The 13397-nt window shown below is 40.8% G+C and overlaps 1 protein-coding gene across 4 annotated transcripts in view; it reads right to left on the reverse strand.

Annotated features, from left to right (window-relative positions):
* The window catches only part of stard13b (StAR related lipid transfer domain containing 13b), a 117831-nt gene that overhangs the window by 5675 nt on the left and 98759 nt on the right, over positions 1-13397 (reverse strand). For all 4 annotated transcript variants that reach the window (XM_066699749.1, XM_066699751.1, XM_066699750.1 and 1 more), the window contains 6 exons: positions 12873-12944; positions 10491-10572; positions 7219-7282; positions 3656-5031; positions 2498-2668; positions 722-881 (listed from right to left, as the gene is read on the reverse strand). In XM_066699749.1, the coding sequence (XP_066555846.1) occupies positions 722-881; positions 2498-2668; positions 3656-5031; positions 7219-7282; positions 10491-10572; positions 12873-12944 (1925 nt within the window). The remainder of the gene's footprint in view (positions 1-721; positions 882-2497; positions 2669-3655; positions 5032-7218; positions 7283-10490; positions 10573-12872; positions 12945-13397) is intronic.

Raw genomic sequence — 13397 nt, forward strand, 5'->3', positions numbered from 1 at the left:
CATTGAAACTAAACACTGCAGTCACAAACGGGGGCCCGCCGACGGTCCCAGAACAGGCCCGGTTGGAGGCCGATCTGCTTTGCCTGATTTTACAGAGTCACCCAGAGTTCAGGGTCTTCACAACACTTACAAGATCTAAACGCGCGAGCCATGACTCCCCTATACAAATACCATTAGTGCTTAATGATATCCTGCTTTCATACCCAAGAGATATGTGCTGGCACTCTTGAGTTCTGCAGTTTGTTAAAGCCGCCAGAAAACAACATAAACAAACAGCAAATTAATACACTATAAATATGGGGCTCATAATAAACAGTTTTCATGAAATTAAGTTATTTTAGGAGTGTTAATGCAACCTCCTGTTACTCTTGAAACAATTATACCCCATCGCTTTGAGGATGATTACAAAAAAAAAGGAATAAAAGTAATATTTAAATTAAAAGCGAATAAATTACTTACTGGTCTATTGTAATATGTTCCAGCCCTTTCTTTCTCTATACAAATACAGTGGCTCCAGTACCTAATTTGTATCAGACTCACTGTACCTGTAGAAGTTTCCTTCATTTGCATTTTATTCAATAATTAATTACAGTGATAGTGATAGTAGGGTTAGCATATAAATACATCCTGGAGCAATGGGATAAACACTAGTTAGGGCACTGTACAGTAATGGCTTTATAACTGTCCACCATGGGCTTGTGTTCAGGAGGAAGGTGCTGACCTGGTCCAGACACTGGCTTCTCAAGTACCGCAGGGCCTGCTGAAGGCTGAGGGGAAGGGGCTGTCCTGACCGCTGTACGTGAACGATCAAAGGGACACCAAACACGTTCTTGTCCTTGTAGTCTGGCACTTTCATCCTCTTCATAAACTTCGGTACAGACCTAAAAGAAAGAAGGAATTGAAAGAATAAACAATAACAACCAATAGTGAATAAAAATAGTCACCACATCCCAGAGCAGTGTGTATGGAGAAATTCTTGATATGTGTGTTATCTTGTCATTCTTCTACCACAGACCTTTCTAGGAAAATGTATAATCCCCGGGGTCTGTAGTTACTGGTTTTTAAGCTTCCCAGAAAAATGACAGGTGTTGAAAATGACTTGGTTCCAAAACCTTTTTTTCCTCCCCACAGGCTTTAAATTAGCAACTCAAGTGTTATATATTATAGCAGTGAAAAGCAGATCAAATCCAAAAAGTATTGTTGTAGAAACAAAAGGAAAGGGACACAAAAGAAATGTATATATTATGGTAATTAGACTCCTTTCTACCGTACTAAATGACTGCAGTAAGAGTAAGATGGTTCATTGGTTACTCTGGAGATTTCAGCACTACAGGAACAGGATAAACTAAGAAGCCCTGTGATCCACATAGGTCTAATTTGACAGTAAATTGCTTTTGCGATAAAGAAGGATGGCAACTTCAGTAGATTGCATAATGCAGAAACAAAAAACCTAGATGCATGAGGGGAAGAAGGAATTTTGTCGAGCAGGATGTAAGAAACACTGGGATAAACAGTCATCTGTCACAGGTCACAGCACAGCGCACTTCCTGTCCTGGGAACTCGCACTGTAACGATGACTTCATGGTATATTCCCTCCTTTAGTGGAGGGGGAAGCTGGCATCACCTTCTGTTTTCAAGAGTGTGTTTGGATGAAACGCACTCTCTTGTAGTGATGTGACAACACAGATAGTGAGCAGAGATAAAGTTCTTGTACTCTCTGTCAAGGTCGGATTTGTGCAGTTAGTGAAGAAGCAGTCTGAGCATATTGTCAAGACTATGCATTCAGGCATCCTTTCTTTTTTTTTGGAAGGGATTCTGCCCCCTGATCTCCTAAAAAACACACACACAGCAAAACCCATCATACCACTTCACCACGGCACATTGACTTAAACCGCTCGACTCAAAGAGACTGAACTGTTTATTTTCCCAGTGGTTTTTCAGTGCAGTGCACACACATTGTCAGCTGGTGTTCCTTATTGTTGGAACCATTGGACATATTACAGCAATTTCAGAATTTGTAAATTACAACAAGTGTGCTGGATTTCGACACAATCTAAGAGTGAATTACGGAAACAAATATTCTAATGATATCTAAACGTTAGTTATGAGATGCTTAAATAGACCCCAATGCTTTCAATAAACAAGCAATTGCATATTCCTGTGGGGAGCTTGGTGTTGATTCAAAAGCACATTGCATAGCACTGCAGTAAATTGACTTATTATGCCCAAAAGAGGGCATCTCAGAGTCTGTGCAAAGCCAAAGTAGGATTATGATTACATCTATTTGGGATCCAATTAGTGTGGTGGCAGCAAATGAGCCTTGAAGGGCCTGGTGGGTTTTGTAATCTGCTTGAAATAGCCAGCTTGCATATGAAAAAAACAGAATTGGGGTTCAATCAATTTAACAGGAAAGATTACCGGTAAGCAAACCTGACACCCTCGGGTCAAACGGATGTGAATGTCGGCTGAGTGCATCGGGCTCGTGTGGGCTACTCACCAAGTCCACCCATGCTTGTTGGACATGGAGTATTTCTCCATGATGGCGGTGAGGCGCAGCAGGGAGAACTTCTGCAGCAGGCTGAGCTGGCCGGCTGATTGGTTGGTGATCTGCAGCGAGGCCACCGAGTGGCTCAGACGGTTGGAGATCTGGAAGCTGGGCCACCGCAGCCTAAAACCAAGGACACAGTAACGGTTACACTGGCTCAGGGAGGCCATCGAATAAGGACTTCTTGAGTCGAGCTGCACCTTATCTTCTCCGTTTTTATAACAAAGCCCTGGTGACAATTTTACAAGTATTTCAAAGTACAGGAGTTCTCCTTTGACTCATGAAGAAGTTCAAGACTGCAGAAGAAACAGTTAAAAACTTTATACAGCAGCTTTTAAAATGTGTGTGGCTGACTACTATTTCTTGATCCATTCAGAACACTGATTAGCCTCCTTTTAATTTAGAAATGAGTTGTTTAGTAAACGAGACAGGGTGCTGGGGGAGGAGGGGGTTACTTCTGACTGCAATCTGAAACTTTAGAACACATGGTGGGAATAGGCACACTTGTGATTTTGAGGCTAAGAGCTTAAATAATAAAAACACTATTAGATTCACGATTATCAGCAGAAGATAAAGCCTGTATTGTCATTGTGATGCTACAGCAGGAAGGTGAGGAAGTGAGTTGTCTTTGGTGTTTCTGTAGCTGCAGTGACAACCGCTGAGGTAAAACACTTCTGATCTGTTTTTGTTTTTTTAAGATGTTTTACAGTGAACTGCTATTAAAAGACACATAGTTGGTGTTTAAATATATGTTGCTGTAAAAAGCAAACACATCTCCTTTTAACTATTAAGCTACAGGATTATACTTCAGCAGTTTAGATTTTCTACTTCCTGATGAATGAGGCAGCTCAGCTTGAAAACAAGACTGTACTGTGAAAGCCACACGGAATATAAAGAGAGGATTACACTAAAGTAAATCAGTGTCATTCCACATCTCACATAATACTGCAATATGCATCATGAATGATTCAATACTAATACATAATAAATAGATTATTAATAACTAATAATTATGACAGTGTATTTCAGTGTCAGTGTCAGACCCCTGAATTCTGTCCTTTCCCTTCTCACTGTGCAGAAGTCCTGATGAACGACAAAGGAAAGGCCTACCTGTTGGGCCTGGTCAATGAAGCCCCCACTCCAGAGTCCCGCCTCTCCCTCATTCCCGTGGAGTCTGACTCGTTGAGGGACACACCGTCCTTGTCCCCGTCGCTGGGGGTGGTCTGTCCCTCCAGGACAGAATTCCCTTCGAAGTCCAGTGTGATCTGACTGGATGACTGCAGTTCAGACTCCCCCCGCGTGAGCCCGTCACTCTGCAGCTCAGGCAGGACGTTTTTGGACCAGTGGTCCACAATCTGCTGCAGGCCGTTGACGTGCTGCAGGATGTCGTCCAGGTGAGGGAAGAGGTCCTCCTTCTCTAGGTCCATGAGGTCCCCAGTGCTAGCGTACAGGTGGGAGCCAGGCACATTGTCGTACACGCTGATCCGGCTCCCCCTTGGGCAGCACTGGGTCACAGGCCGCGACTCTTTGGCATTCTGAGAGTGGCGCTGGGCATCCAGGCAGATGCTCCCTGTGCGCCAGTTGACAGAGGCCCCGGCGTTCGAGGGGGAAAGGCTTTCAATAGACAGGGCTTTGGGGAAGGTGCCAGGCTTGTGGTCCTTGGGGATATGCACCACCAGGTCCTCATAGGAGCGGAACTCGTTCCTGCGGTTCTGCTCGGCCACTTTCTTGACCTGGGCGCCCGAGAAGATGTCCATGTCTTCCAGGTACATGCCACTGCGTTTATGGGAGGCCCGGTGGGGCTTGCGCTCCTTCAGGCTGGGCGTGCTGACTGTGCTGCTGCTTGCCTCTGAGTGGCTGCTGCTCTCGCTGCTGGACTGGGAGGGGAAGCTGCCCCGCGGCTGCTCCAACCCGCCCAGGTCTCCGTTCACGATCTCCACGCAGTGCATGGTCTTCAGGGACTCGGGCTCCTGCTGCAGGACAGGGCCGCTGATCACCAGGGTTTTCTTGGCTTTGCCAGTCGTGCCTTTGGTTCTCAGAGTTTCCATGCGCCTTAGAAAGTCCTTGGCCCGGGTCCTGGTATGCCTTCCATTCTTAGCAGAGAGCGAGGAGTAGTTGGTGATGTCTTTGGGGGCTTGTGGGAGAGCGAGAGAGGTGGAGTCGGGCATGGCGCTGGATTCTGCACAGTTCCGTCTTGAACTGTCAGAGTCCTCTGTGGTGGCACCTCGGCTGCCTGCCAGGCTCCGGCCCTCGCTTCCCCCACTGCTCTCGCTGTGCAAGGAGGAGACCTCCGGCTCGCTCAGTTCCGTCAGCACGCTCTCGCTGCTGGTCGTGTTCCTCAGGGGCACTCCCCCCGGGGGGCCCTGGCTGTCCGTGCCGCCCAGGAATGAGTCAATATCCTGCAGCCTCGACCAGCGCCTGCTGCTCCATTCGAAGGTCCATTTGTCACTGATTGCAAACAAGTCTTCTTCATCGGAGTCTTCACTCTAACAGAAACAACAAGCGAAAAATGGATGGAGATTAATTAGTGTCAAAATGTTTTTCCCATATTCTGCTAGGAAATCATACAACAGGCACTGCTAACATGCAGAGCTAACAAATGCTAACACTTGCATTCCCAATGCAGGACACCCCCTTCACACTCTGCTTATCACAGCAGGATGTTTTCTCCAGTGTGGCAACTTGGAAGAGTGCCTCTAGCAGGTGGAACATGAAAAGGTCAAGAGAAAAGTAAACTACTTGCACTTGCCTATCTGATGCCTGTACTTTTCCCCCATTTTGCATTTAATAACTAATCCATAAGCATTAAAAACCGTTGAAACAAACATGGCACACATTTACGCAGAATGTCAAAGTGATTAATAGCTCGTTTACCAAAGGATCACCTTAGGCAAACTGCTAAGGAGTAAAACAAGCGGATGATCATTAGTCAGAAAGGCACTGGTATTAAAAACAATGCCTTTATTTGATATGCAGGAGCCAGAAGTGTGACTCCAGTTGCATCACAACTACATTAAAGTGCTTAAGCGCCACATTTTATCTGATTTTGTGCAAACAGGAAGTACTGAGGGGATGTGGTTCAGAGTTTATACACTGTAAAATGATAAGCCTTTTAAGCAATATACTGTAGATTACTCCAAAACAAACTGAAAAAACACCACACGTTATGAGCAATGTCAATGGCAACACTACATAGATGAGTACCTGAAGCTGTTTAATCACAGAAAAAACATCATAATGTGTGGATTTCCATATTGATATCTACAACTTTACCAAGATGGTAATATGAAGGAATAACAACAGTAGATTCAGTATTCGAAGGCCATTAGGGAGAGAAAGAGCTGGCTTGGCACTCCCTCCCCTGTTACTGAGCTCAGCCCAACTGAAAAGTTTCCAAAGTTTGGTAACTAGTGGGTTAATTTAATTGGAAAACAAAAAATAAGATTAAATCATTCTGAAATGGGTTATGTGGTACTGGTTTGGCATTAACTCTGCAACCCAAATGTACTGCACTAGCATTCAGCCATAACATCTGTATGCTTTGGATTATGAAACAGTAATTTTATGTTTCTCAACACCCTAGTAACGTCACTGCCATAATGCATTTCAGGTTCACGAGAAGATTAAAAAATAATCTTTGTGATAAAACAATATCATGTTTTTTGGCTTTACCTAATGGCAGAATTGAACAAGTTTAAACCTCCTTATGAAGCAGTTCTTTACACAGAGGGGTTGTGGGAGTTATCTCAGCCGTGTTCCTCAAGAAACAGCCAGATGAAAGCCTTGAATCAATTAGTTATTAGCATGTGACCAAATTAGCTAGATGGGTCAAGAAGCCTCCTGCAATTTTGTATGTTCTTTTTGGCTACCATTTCAATTTACCTACACATTATACATGAATAAGGGTTTAAAATACATTGTACTAAATGCATATTGATCCATACAAGTGCTGTGATAATGACGTGCACAAGAAAGAAAACAGACTCAAACACTAATCTCATTACGTATCATTCAATTTAAGGGAGAGACATTTTAGTGTGAAACAAGCTAATGCAATGTCTACTGGATTAGCTCAAACCTAACTAAGGGTCATTCTCAAAGTATGGCTTAGTTGGGTTAAAGATTCATATGAAAAAATTCTTTCATAATTGACCAAAAACAAGAGCAAAATATTTACCTGAAAAACGCCAGCAAATTGATTTATTGGTTATAAAAATAGAATCTGAAATTCTTCCCTGATGTAGGTTAATAGTTACATCTGCTCTGATCAGATGAACCTCTACAGTCCTTCATGATACTCTGCCCTTCGTTATAAACATGTTTTCAGGGGTAAGGTAGGGTGCATGTGCAATTTTTCCTCTGCGTCTTTGCAAAGATAATTAAATCAAAGCAGTCAGATGGTATACGTTTATTTGGAATATTTTTGCCTTCAGCAAATGTTTTTACACAGGATGGATTTCAGAAAGGAACAATAAATTCTAGAATAAAATATCCTTAAAACAACATATTTATGCATTTTTGCAGTACATTTAAAAAAACACCTTAAAAGAATATACAATTTAAAGAGAAATGAATAAACCTTATACTGCAGTGCCTAGAACATGAGGTTAGGGCTTCTGTAGAGGATAGTTAATACATTCTACAATATAAAATGGAATGAAAAGAACACTTACTTTCTTTTTGGGAAGGTTCACGTCAAGTTTCATAGAGGCACACTTGTTCAATGTGTTTAGCCGCCTGCAACAGAAAGACAGTCCCAAATTCAGCCATAAAATGGAAAAAAAAAACATCAGTCTTCTCCCTTGGCCATTGCGCTGACAGCCCGGGAGCTGACCCAGTCCGAAGTGGACACCGAGACTCAAACGTCTGGATACAGCCAGAGTTGTGATGAACAAAGATATTTCACACAGCAGATCTGCAGCCTATAGCTGACGGTCGTGCACATGCCCAGCCCAATATAGGCTAACCAGATTCCTCTGTGCCAGAACCTAATTAAGCCTTGTAATTAGTTTAAAATAGAAACGGGTGGTGGTCCACCAATCTCTGCTCTTACTTGCTTCTAATTGGGATTGACTTTAGCTGTACTTGTCCACCGAGGTAGCAAGTGACTCTGTATAGCGGTCAGCTCCCCAGCTATCTCCACCACCAAACGCTCCTTCCCCTGTCAACCTCTGTTGGCTCGCAGAGTGACAATGTGTTTTTCCAAGGGCCCAAAGAAAACACGAGCGCTAACGATCCCCTCCTCCATTTGATGTCATCACTTCAGCACTTAACATTCTAGTCAGTCTAAGCTACATTGAAACCCAAGCATTTCGGTTTTCTCTTTTTTTTTTTGCGCGTGTGTGGCACATTAAATTTATTTAAAACAACCCATTGATACAGCTGCATTTCGGGAATTTGAGAAGTCTGACCAAATAATGACTGTAACAAATTTACTTTAGTTTGCTTGTTACTGTAAGTTAACATGAGGAACAGAACCTTGGACCAGAAGAAATTAAGATTAATTAAGAAAGAAAATGAAATGATAGAAAGCATAATGCAGTTGGTATTTACTCCACTTTAATAACATTTGTGCTGTAAAATGTTCACTAGCATGCCTTTTTGATGAACTCCGTTGATTTAAGATGTTGGTTGCAATTAGAGCTCCAAAGCTCCTAAAATATCAACGATGCATTATAATTCTTCCTGGAAAACATTAGTAAAAACCCTGGCTGCTTCTGCCAAGAGATGTGAAATTAGCACCAGCAGTAACATGCATTGCAAATACTTAGTTACTTACCAAAGCAACTCAAAGCAGAACAATGAGAAAGGGGGAAGGGGGGGTGCTGTTTACGAATGAATTGTGTGTGTTAAATTATGCTTGACAAAAAGCGGCCAGCATGTTTGTTGCGTCACAATTACCTTCTTCCAGTTACCTTGACTCTTTGCATTGCTGTCAACATAGTATGCAGGTTCCTTGACAACAAAGGCTGCAAAATCTCCCTAATACAGTAATTACCGCAGTGCTTTAACCCCCTTGTGAAAGAACCTGTTGCAACTCCTCACAGCCCAGGTACACTGCGGTGACATGGGTGAGGTGCTGCTGCTGGGAAGGGGGGGGGGGGGCGAGCACTCTTTTAACATAAATACATCTGTTAGCTGTGATTGACAGCACGTGACCCCCCCAAGGCGCAGACTCCTTTGAATATCTGATACCGATACAAAGTCAATGATCGTGGATCAAAGAGAAAGTGGGGGACCGTGAAACTACTGTATCAGTCACTTGAGTATTCCTGTGAAGAGGGAGTCGCGTTGCCCGCGTTGAGTCTACAGGAGGAGAGCTGTTCCCGGACTGCCACACAAAGCAGGGACCAGGAGACTTCACTGGGGCTGCAGCGTTTTCCACCAAGCAAGGGCTGCATTTAGATTAGTTGGATTCGAATTGTTCGGAGTCACAGTATCTTAAATTGTCCGGCCTCCTCCCCACCCCCAATACCGTCTCCATAACAACCTCAGGAACTGAAGTGTTGTTTTCCATTCTTTGAATTTGCAACTGTTCATTCAAACCTTTGCAAAACAAGAACAGCTTCACGACACAAGAAAACCATGCAGAAAGCTGGGCTGTTTTGTGTTTCTGCTGGCAGGGATCAAATTATTTAAAAACAAAACAAATGAAGAAGTCAAAGACAAGCCTCACAAATACAAATGGTAACCAAAGGGTTCTGTATGCCTTGACAGGTAACCAATTTCCAATTTGTGCCAACATTCAAACAGTGCAAAAAGCATGACCAAACCTTCTTCAATAAACAAATGAGCAAATTGTACTTTTCCAATGGAGAACAGCTGTCTGACGTCTGCAGTGTCAATAAGCAGAGAGGAAATTTCAGTAAGTAAACTAATTGTATTGTGTAGGAAGATAAAAAGTCATTGCACTGAATAAAGACCATGGTGGTGTGGCTAACCATGCATGAAATAGGTTTCTTATTGGGTGGATTATTATTATATTTGCAATTTCAAACAGTGTGGAAACATTTCCCTCTGAAAGGTAAACAATAGGTAATAAGTCATTCTCAAGATCAATTTACATTCTGTCTCAAAAGATTAAATGAAAAAGATGTTCAGCTTAGAAACAAATATTGCAGATTTGTTTACTATAAACAATTTAACATGCACTGTTTCGCTTTCTGGATTTCTTTAAAATTCACCATCAATACTTTTTACATTTTATAGAATCTGTCTTACCACATTCAGGACATGGTGGGTCTCTTACCATATCACAGTTTCTCACTTTGCTCAGCCCTATGCGCTACTTTCATATGAAGTTCTTGACAGGTGCAGTTGTAGTGAATGCAAACTGATTGCAAAACAAACTTAAATGAATCTCAGGTGTTTACTTTTTACTTTTATAGCAATAATGAAACCGCCAAGCCTACAGTTCTTTAAAGTCATAAAACACACACACTTCCCAGGAAAGTTCACAGTACAATCCAGAAAAGAAACATTAATTAACACATAAGGTGATCAATCACTGAAACCGAATCTCTGAAAAAGGGGCAATTTTAGGTTTTCAACATTATGAATATGAATCCAGGTGAGGAAAAAAACTGGACCCACTTTATGGGGTATTGAACTTTATTATAGCATTCGAGATTCAATTAGAGCTTAAAATAAAACAGAAGACTGCTTGGAAAATACAAGGACCATTCAGGAGTCTGGGTCTTCTGATCAAACTGCACAATACAATTTCCAAAGAAGTGTATTGTTGAAGGTGCAGCTTTCTCTGCAAAAATTAAGTTCAGGCTCAGATTATTCAAATTTCAGCCCCCTTTCCTTCGATGCATCAGTGGGTTGCCACTAGGTAAAGACTAGAAGACTCCAGAGAACAAAAAGCTGCCATCAACCAGAGTGGAATTTGCAATTAGCTGGTGTCGTGAAGTTTTAATTTACTTTGGGTCTCGTTACTTACCGGCAAAGAGGTTCGACAAGATCTTTCTCAAGAAAATCATGATCCTTCTTCACAGCTGAAATGTCAATGGGAAACTGAGAATCTGAAAGACAAAAAATAGGAGCATGGTGTTTTACTTCTGTACAGTTAACAAGTACGTCTGACAAAGAAAGATTTGTCCTGTCAATATGTAGCAGCAATTAATGAATCCATTAGCAGCAGTCTTTTAATTTAACAATGAGAAAGTACACACTGTAGAAGTGAAATACTTGTCTTATGGCATTCTGGAATCAGTTGCAACTGTATCTAACAGTTTGATGTGTTTAAGAGAAGTTTAATTTCTGATTTAACAAGGCAATTGTTAAGAAACTACATATCATACAAAGATATTCAGCAATGATGAAAGATCTAATGTTTGAGAAGGAAGAAGATAATGGTATTCTAGTCACTTTTATTATCCTTTAGGTATTGTAAAGGTAGGTACTGTCATTTATGTTGCTAAAGTTACACCTCCAAGAAACTTCAAAGTAATTTTATAAAACAAAAGTATGTCTAGGACAATAAAAGATTATTATCTTATCTTAACTACATTAGCAACAGCCAGTTTTAACAATGTAGCCCAGGTGTTGTTTTTGTCATGGATACTGGTTCAGATAAACTAATATCAAAGTGTGAGATAACTGTGCTATAAAATGGTAAAAAGAAAAGAAAAGCAGGGATTAGAAAGGAAAACTTTTGTTTACACTTCAGGTATGCACTTCTACACTGGTTAGGTTTGCAAATGAGATTTGCAGAAGTGCTGAGAAAGAGAGAGAGAGAGAGAGAGAGAGAGAGAGAGAGAGAGAGAGAGAGAGCGGAAAAAACATTCCCTTCAGCCAAATAGTTATGGAAGCTGAGAAATTCAAACCAAGTCTTCCTAGGGTTTGTATTTCCCAAATGTCAGCACAGTATTTCCATAGTTACTTCCAAAACTGTTAGAACAGCATTTTGGTTTCTGTTTGCAGGGATTTTAAAAGGGAGTGGAAAGGTTGCATAAAAACCCAAGCATTCTTGTTTATCAACTGTTTATCAACTAAAGCTTGTTACTTAGCAGTTACTTATGTAACAGGTAAAACTAAATCCAGGCCCTGTGAAACTCACATTCCACAGCCACTATTTGGCATAATTAACATTTTTGTAAAGAAGCACACTACTTACAAGTAAATTTACCTGAAGCTTTTAATCTACTATATATCCCGCATTGGATACTGCAGTTATTGTATTATACATTTTAAACTGTTAAAGGCACATTCGGAAGATTAAAAGACTATTCAAGCATTTAAAAACAAACAAACTCTGAATGCAAATCCCAGTCATTTAAAGGAATATACAAACAGTCTGAACTGCTCTGAGGGTGTCAACTTTCCTGAACTTCTTAGTTTGAAAGCCTGCTTTTTTAAAGGATTTTAACTTGATCTTTTGCATGATCATGAACAGCTTCCCTTCTCTTTAACATCTTGACAGCAGTTTGAAAAGTTTATCTGCCAAAAATAAATAAAAAAATAATTAAAAATTCTCTGTTTGCAGCTCATGTTATTCTTGTAAAGGCAATTATGTGTGTATGAGTTGAGAACAGGGCTGAGCGTCACAATTATTGCCCATGTTACAATGTTTAAGACTGCAGGCCAGAGAGCTACATGACTTTCTGTGACTTCAGAAACCCCAAATGAAGGAGATAATGAAGTGTGAATGAACGTTTTTTTTTCCCTTAAGCAACGATAAGAGGGTTTTTTTCCCCATGACCTCTGTTTTTACTACACAACCCATGTTTGGCTAGTAATTCAAGCTTGGAAATATCCAGGCAAAATCCACCCATGGTTCAGCACTCTCCCAGGTCTTTAGAAGCAGTTGAAAGGAACCCCGATTTTCATGCAGTTTAAAGACAGCTGTGTAAATTAACCTTTTCATGGTATAGCCCCTGATAATTTCATTGTATCAGAAAGAGATGAGCTGAACACGTTCTGTCATCAAATTGAAACACATAAGGAGGAGATTCACCACAGTCTGTCTGAAACAGCTGCAATTAAATGAGCTGCAGCATATTCAATATTTAAGTCAACCATTCATCGATCATTTTACTGTTTTTCCCCAGATTGTGAAGACTTATTTCAGATGCAGTTTGCTCACAGAGAAATTACATGTCAGTTACTGTCAAAGCACATAAACCACTTCTTCGTTCCTTCTGAAAACAGCAACATTGGCTGTTTTGATTAAGAACTATTACATATAATTATATCTTGCTCATACACACACACACACACAAAGCTTTCTTGAAAATATCAACATTGTACAGTAGTGATTTATGCTACTACTGACAACAGTAAGGATACTAAAACAGTAATATGTAACATATTAATTAAATACCTTCATAAAGCTGAGCATACTGCGGAAATCCTGCCGCCCGTAACCAGTCGCATGCTTCTTTTGCTTCGATTTCTGAAAGAAAACGAGAGATAGTCAGTTATTTTTCATCGAAATATAAAGGTTACACGTATGATTTATAGTGTTGTTCTTGAGATTTCAGTTCATACACTAACTTAGCACTGGAAGCATATAATCTGTGGTTTTTTAAGAATATTTCTTTACCAAAACAGACACACACACAAAATGAATATAAACCAAAAACACAGTGAAACAGTTATTGCAGACGATATTTAGATGCTTTCTTCTGAGAGTGGTGAAGAATATAATGTTTGAGGAGAAGGAAGAGAATGGTATTTTAGTCCGTTTTTTTTTTTTCCTCCTTCAGGTATTGCAAAGGCGGGTACCTTCATTTCTGATGTTAAAGTTACCCCACTGAGACTTTGCAGAGAGACATTTTAAAATGTTATGTAAAACCCAGAGACAACTTTTGTTTTGGCCTTTTTCTGTAGAGTATAATTCTGAAAA

The sequence above is a fragment of the Amia ocellicauda genome, chromosome 3 (assembly GCF_036373705.1).
Source record: "Amia ocellicauda isolate fAmiCal2 chromosome 3, fAmiCal2.hap1, whole genome shotgun sequence".
In the NCBI taxonomy this organism is placed as follows: Eukaryota; Metazoa; Chordata; class Actinopteri; order Amiiformes; family Amiidae; genus Amia; species Amia ocellicauda.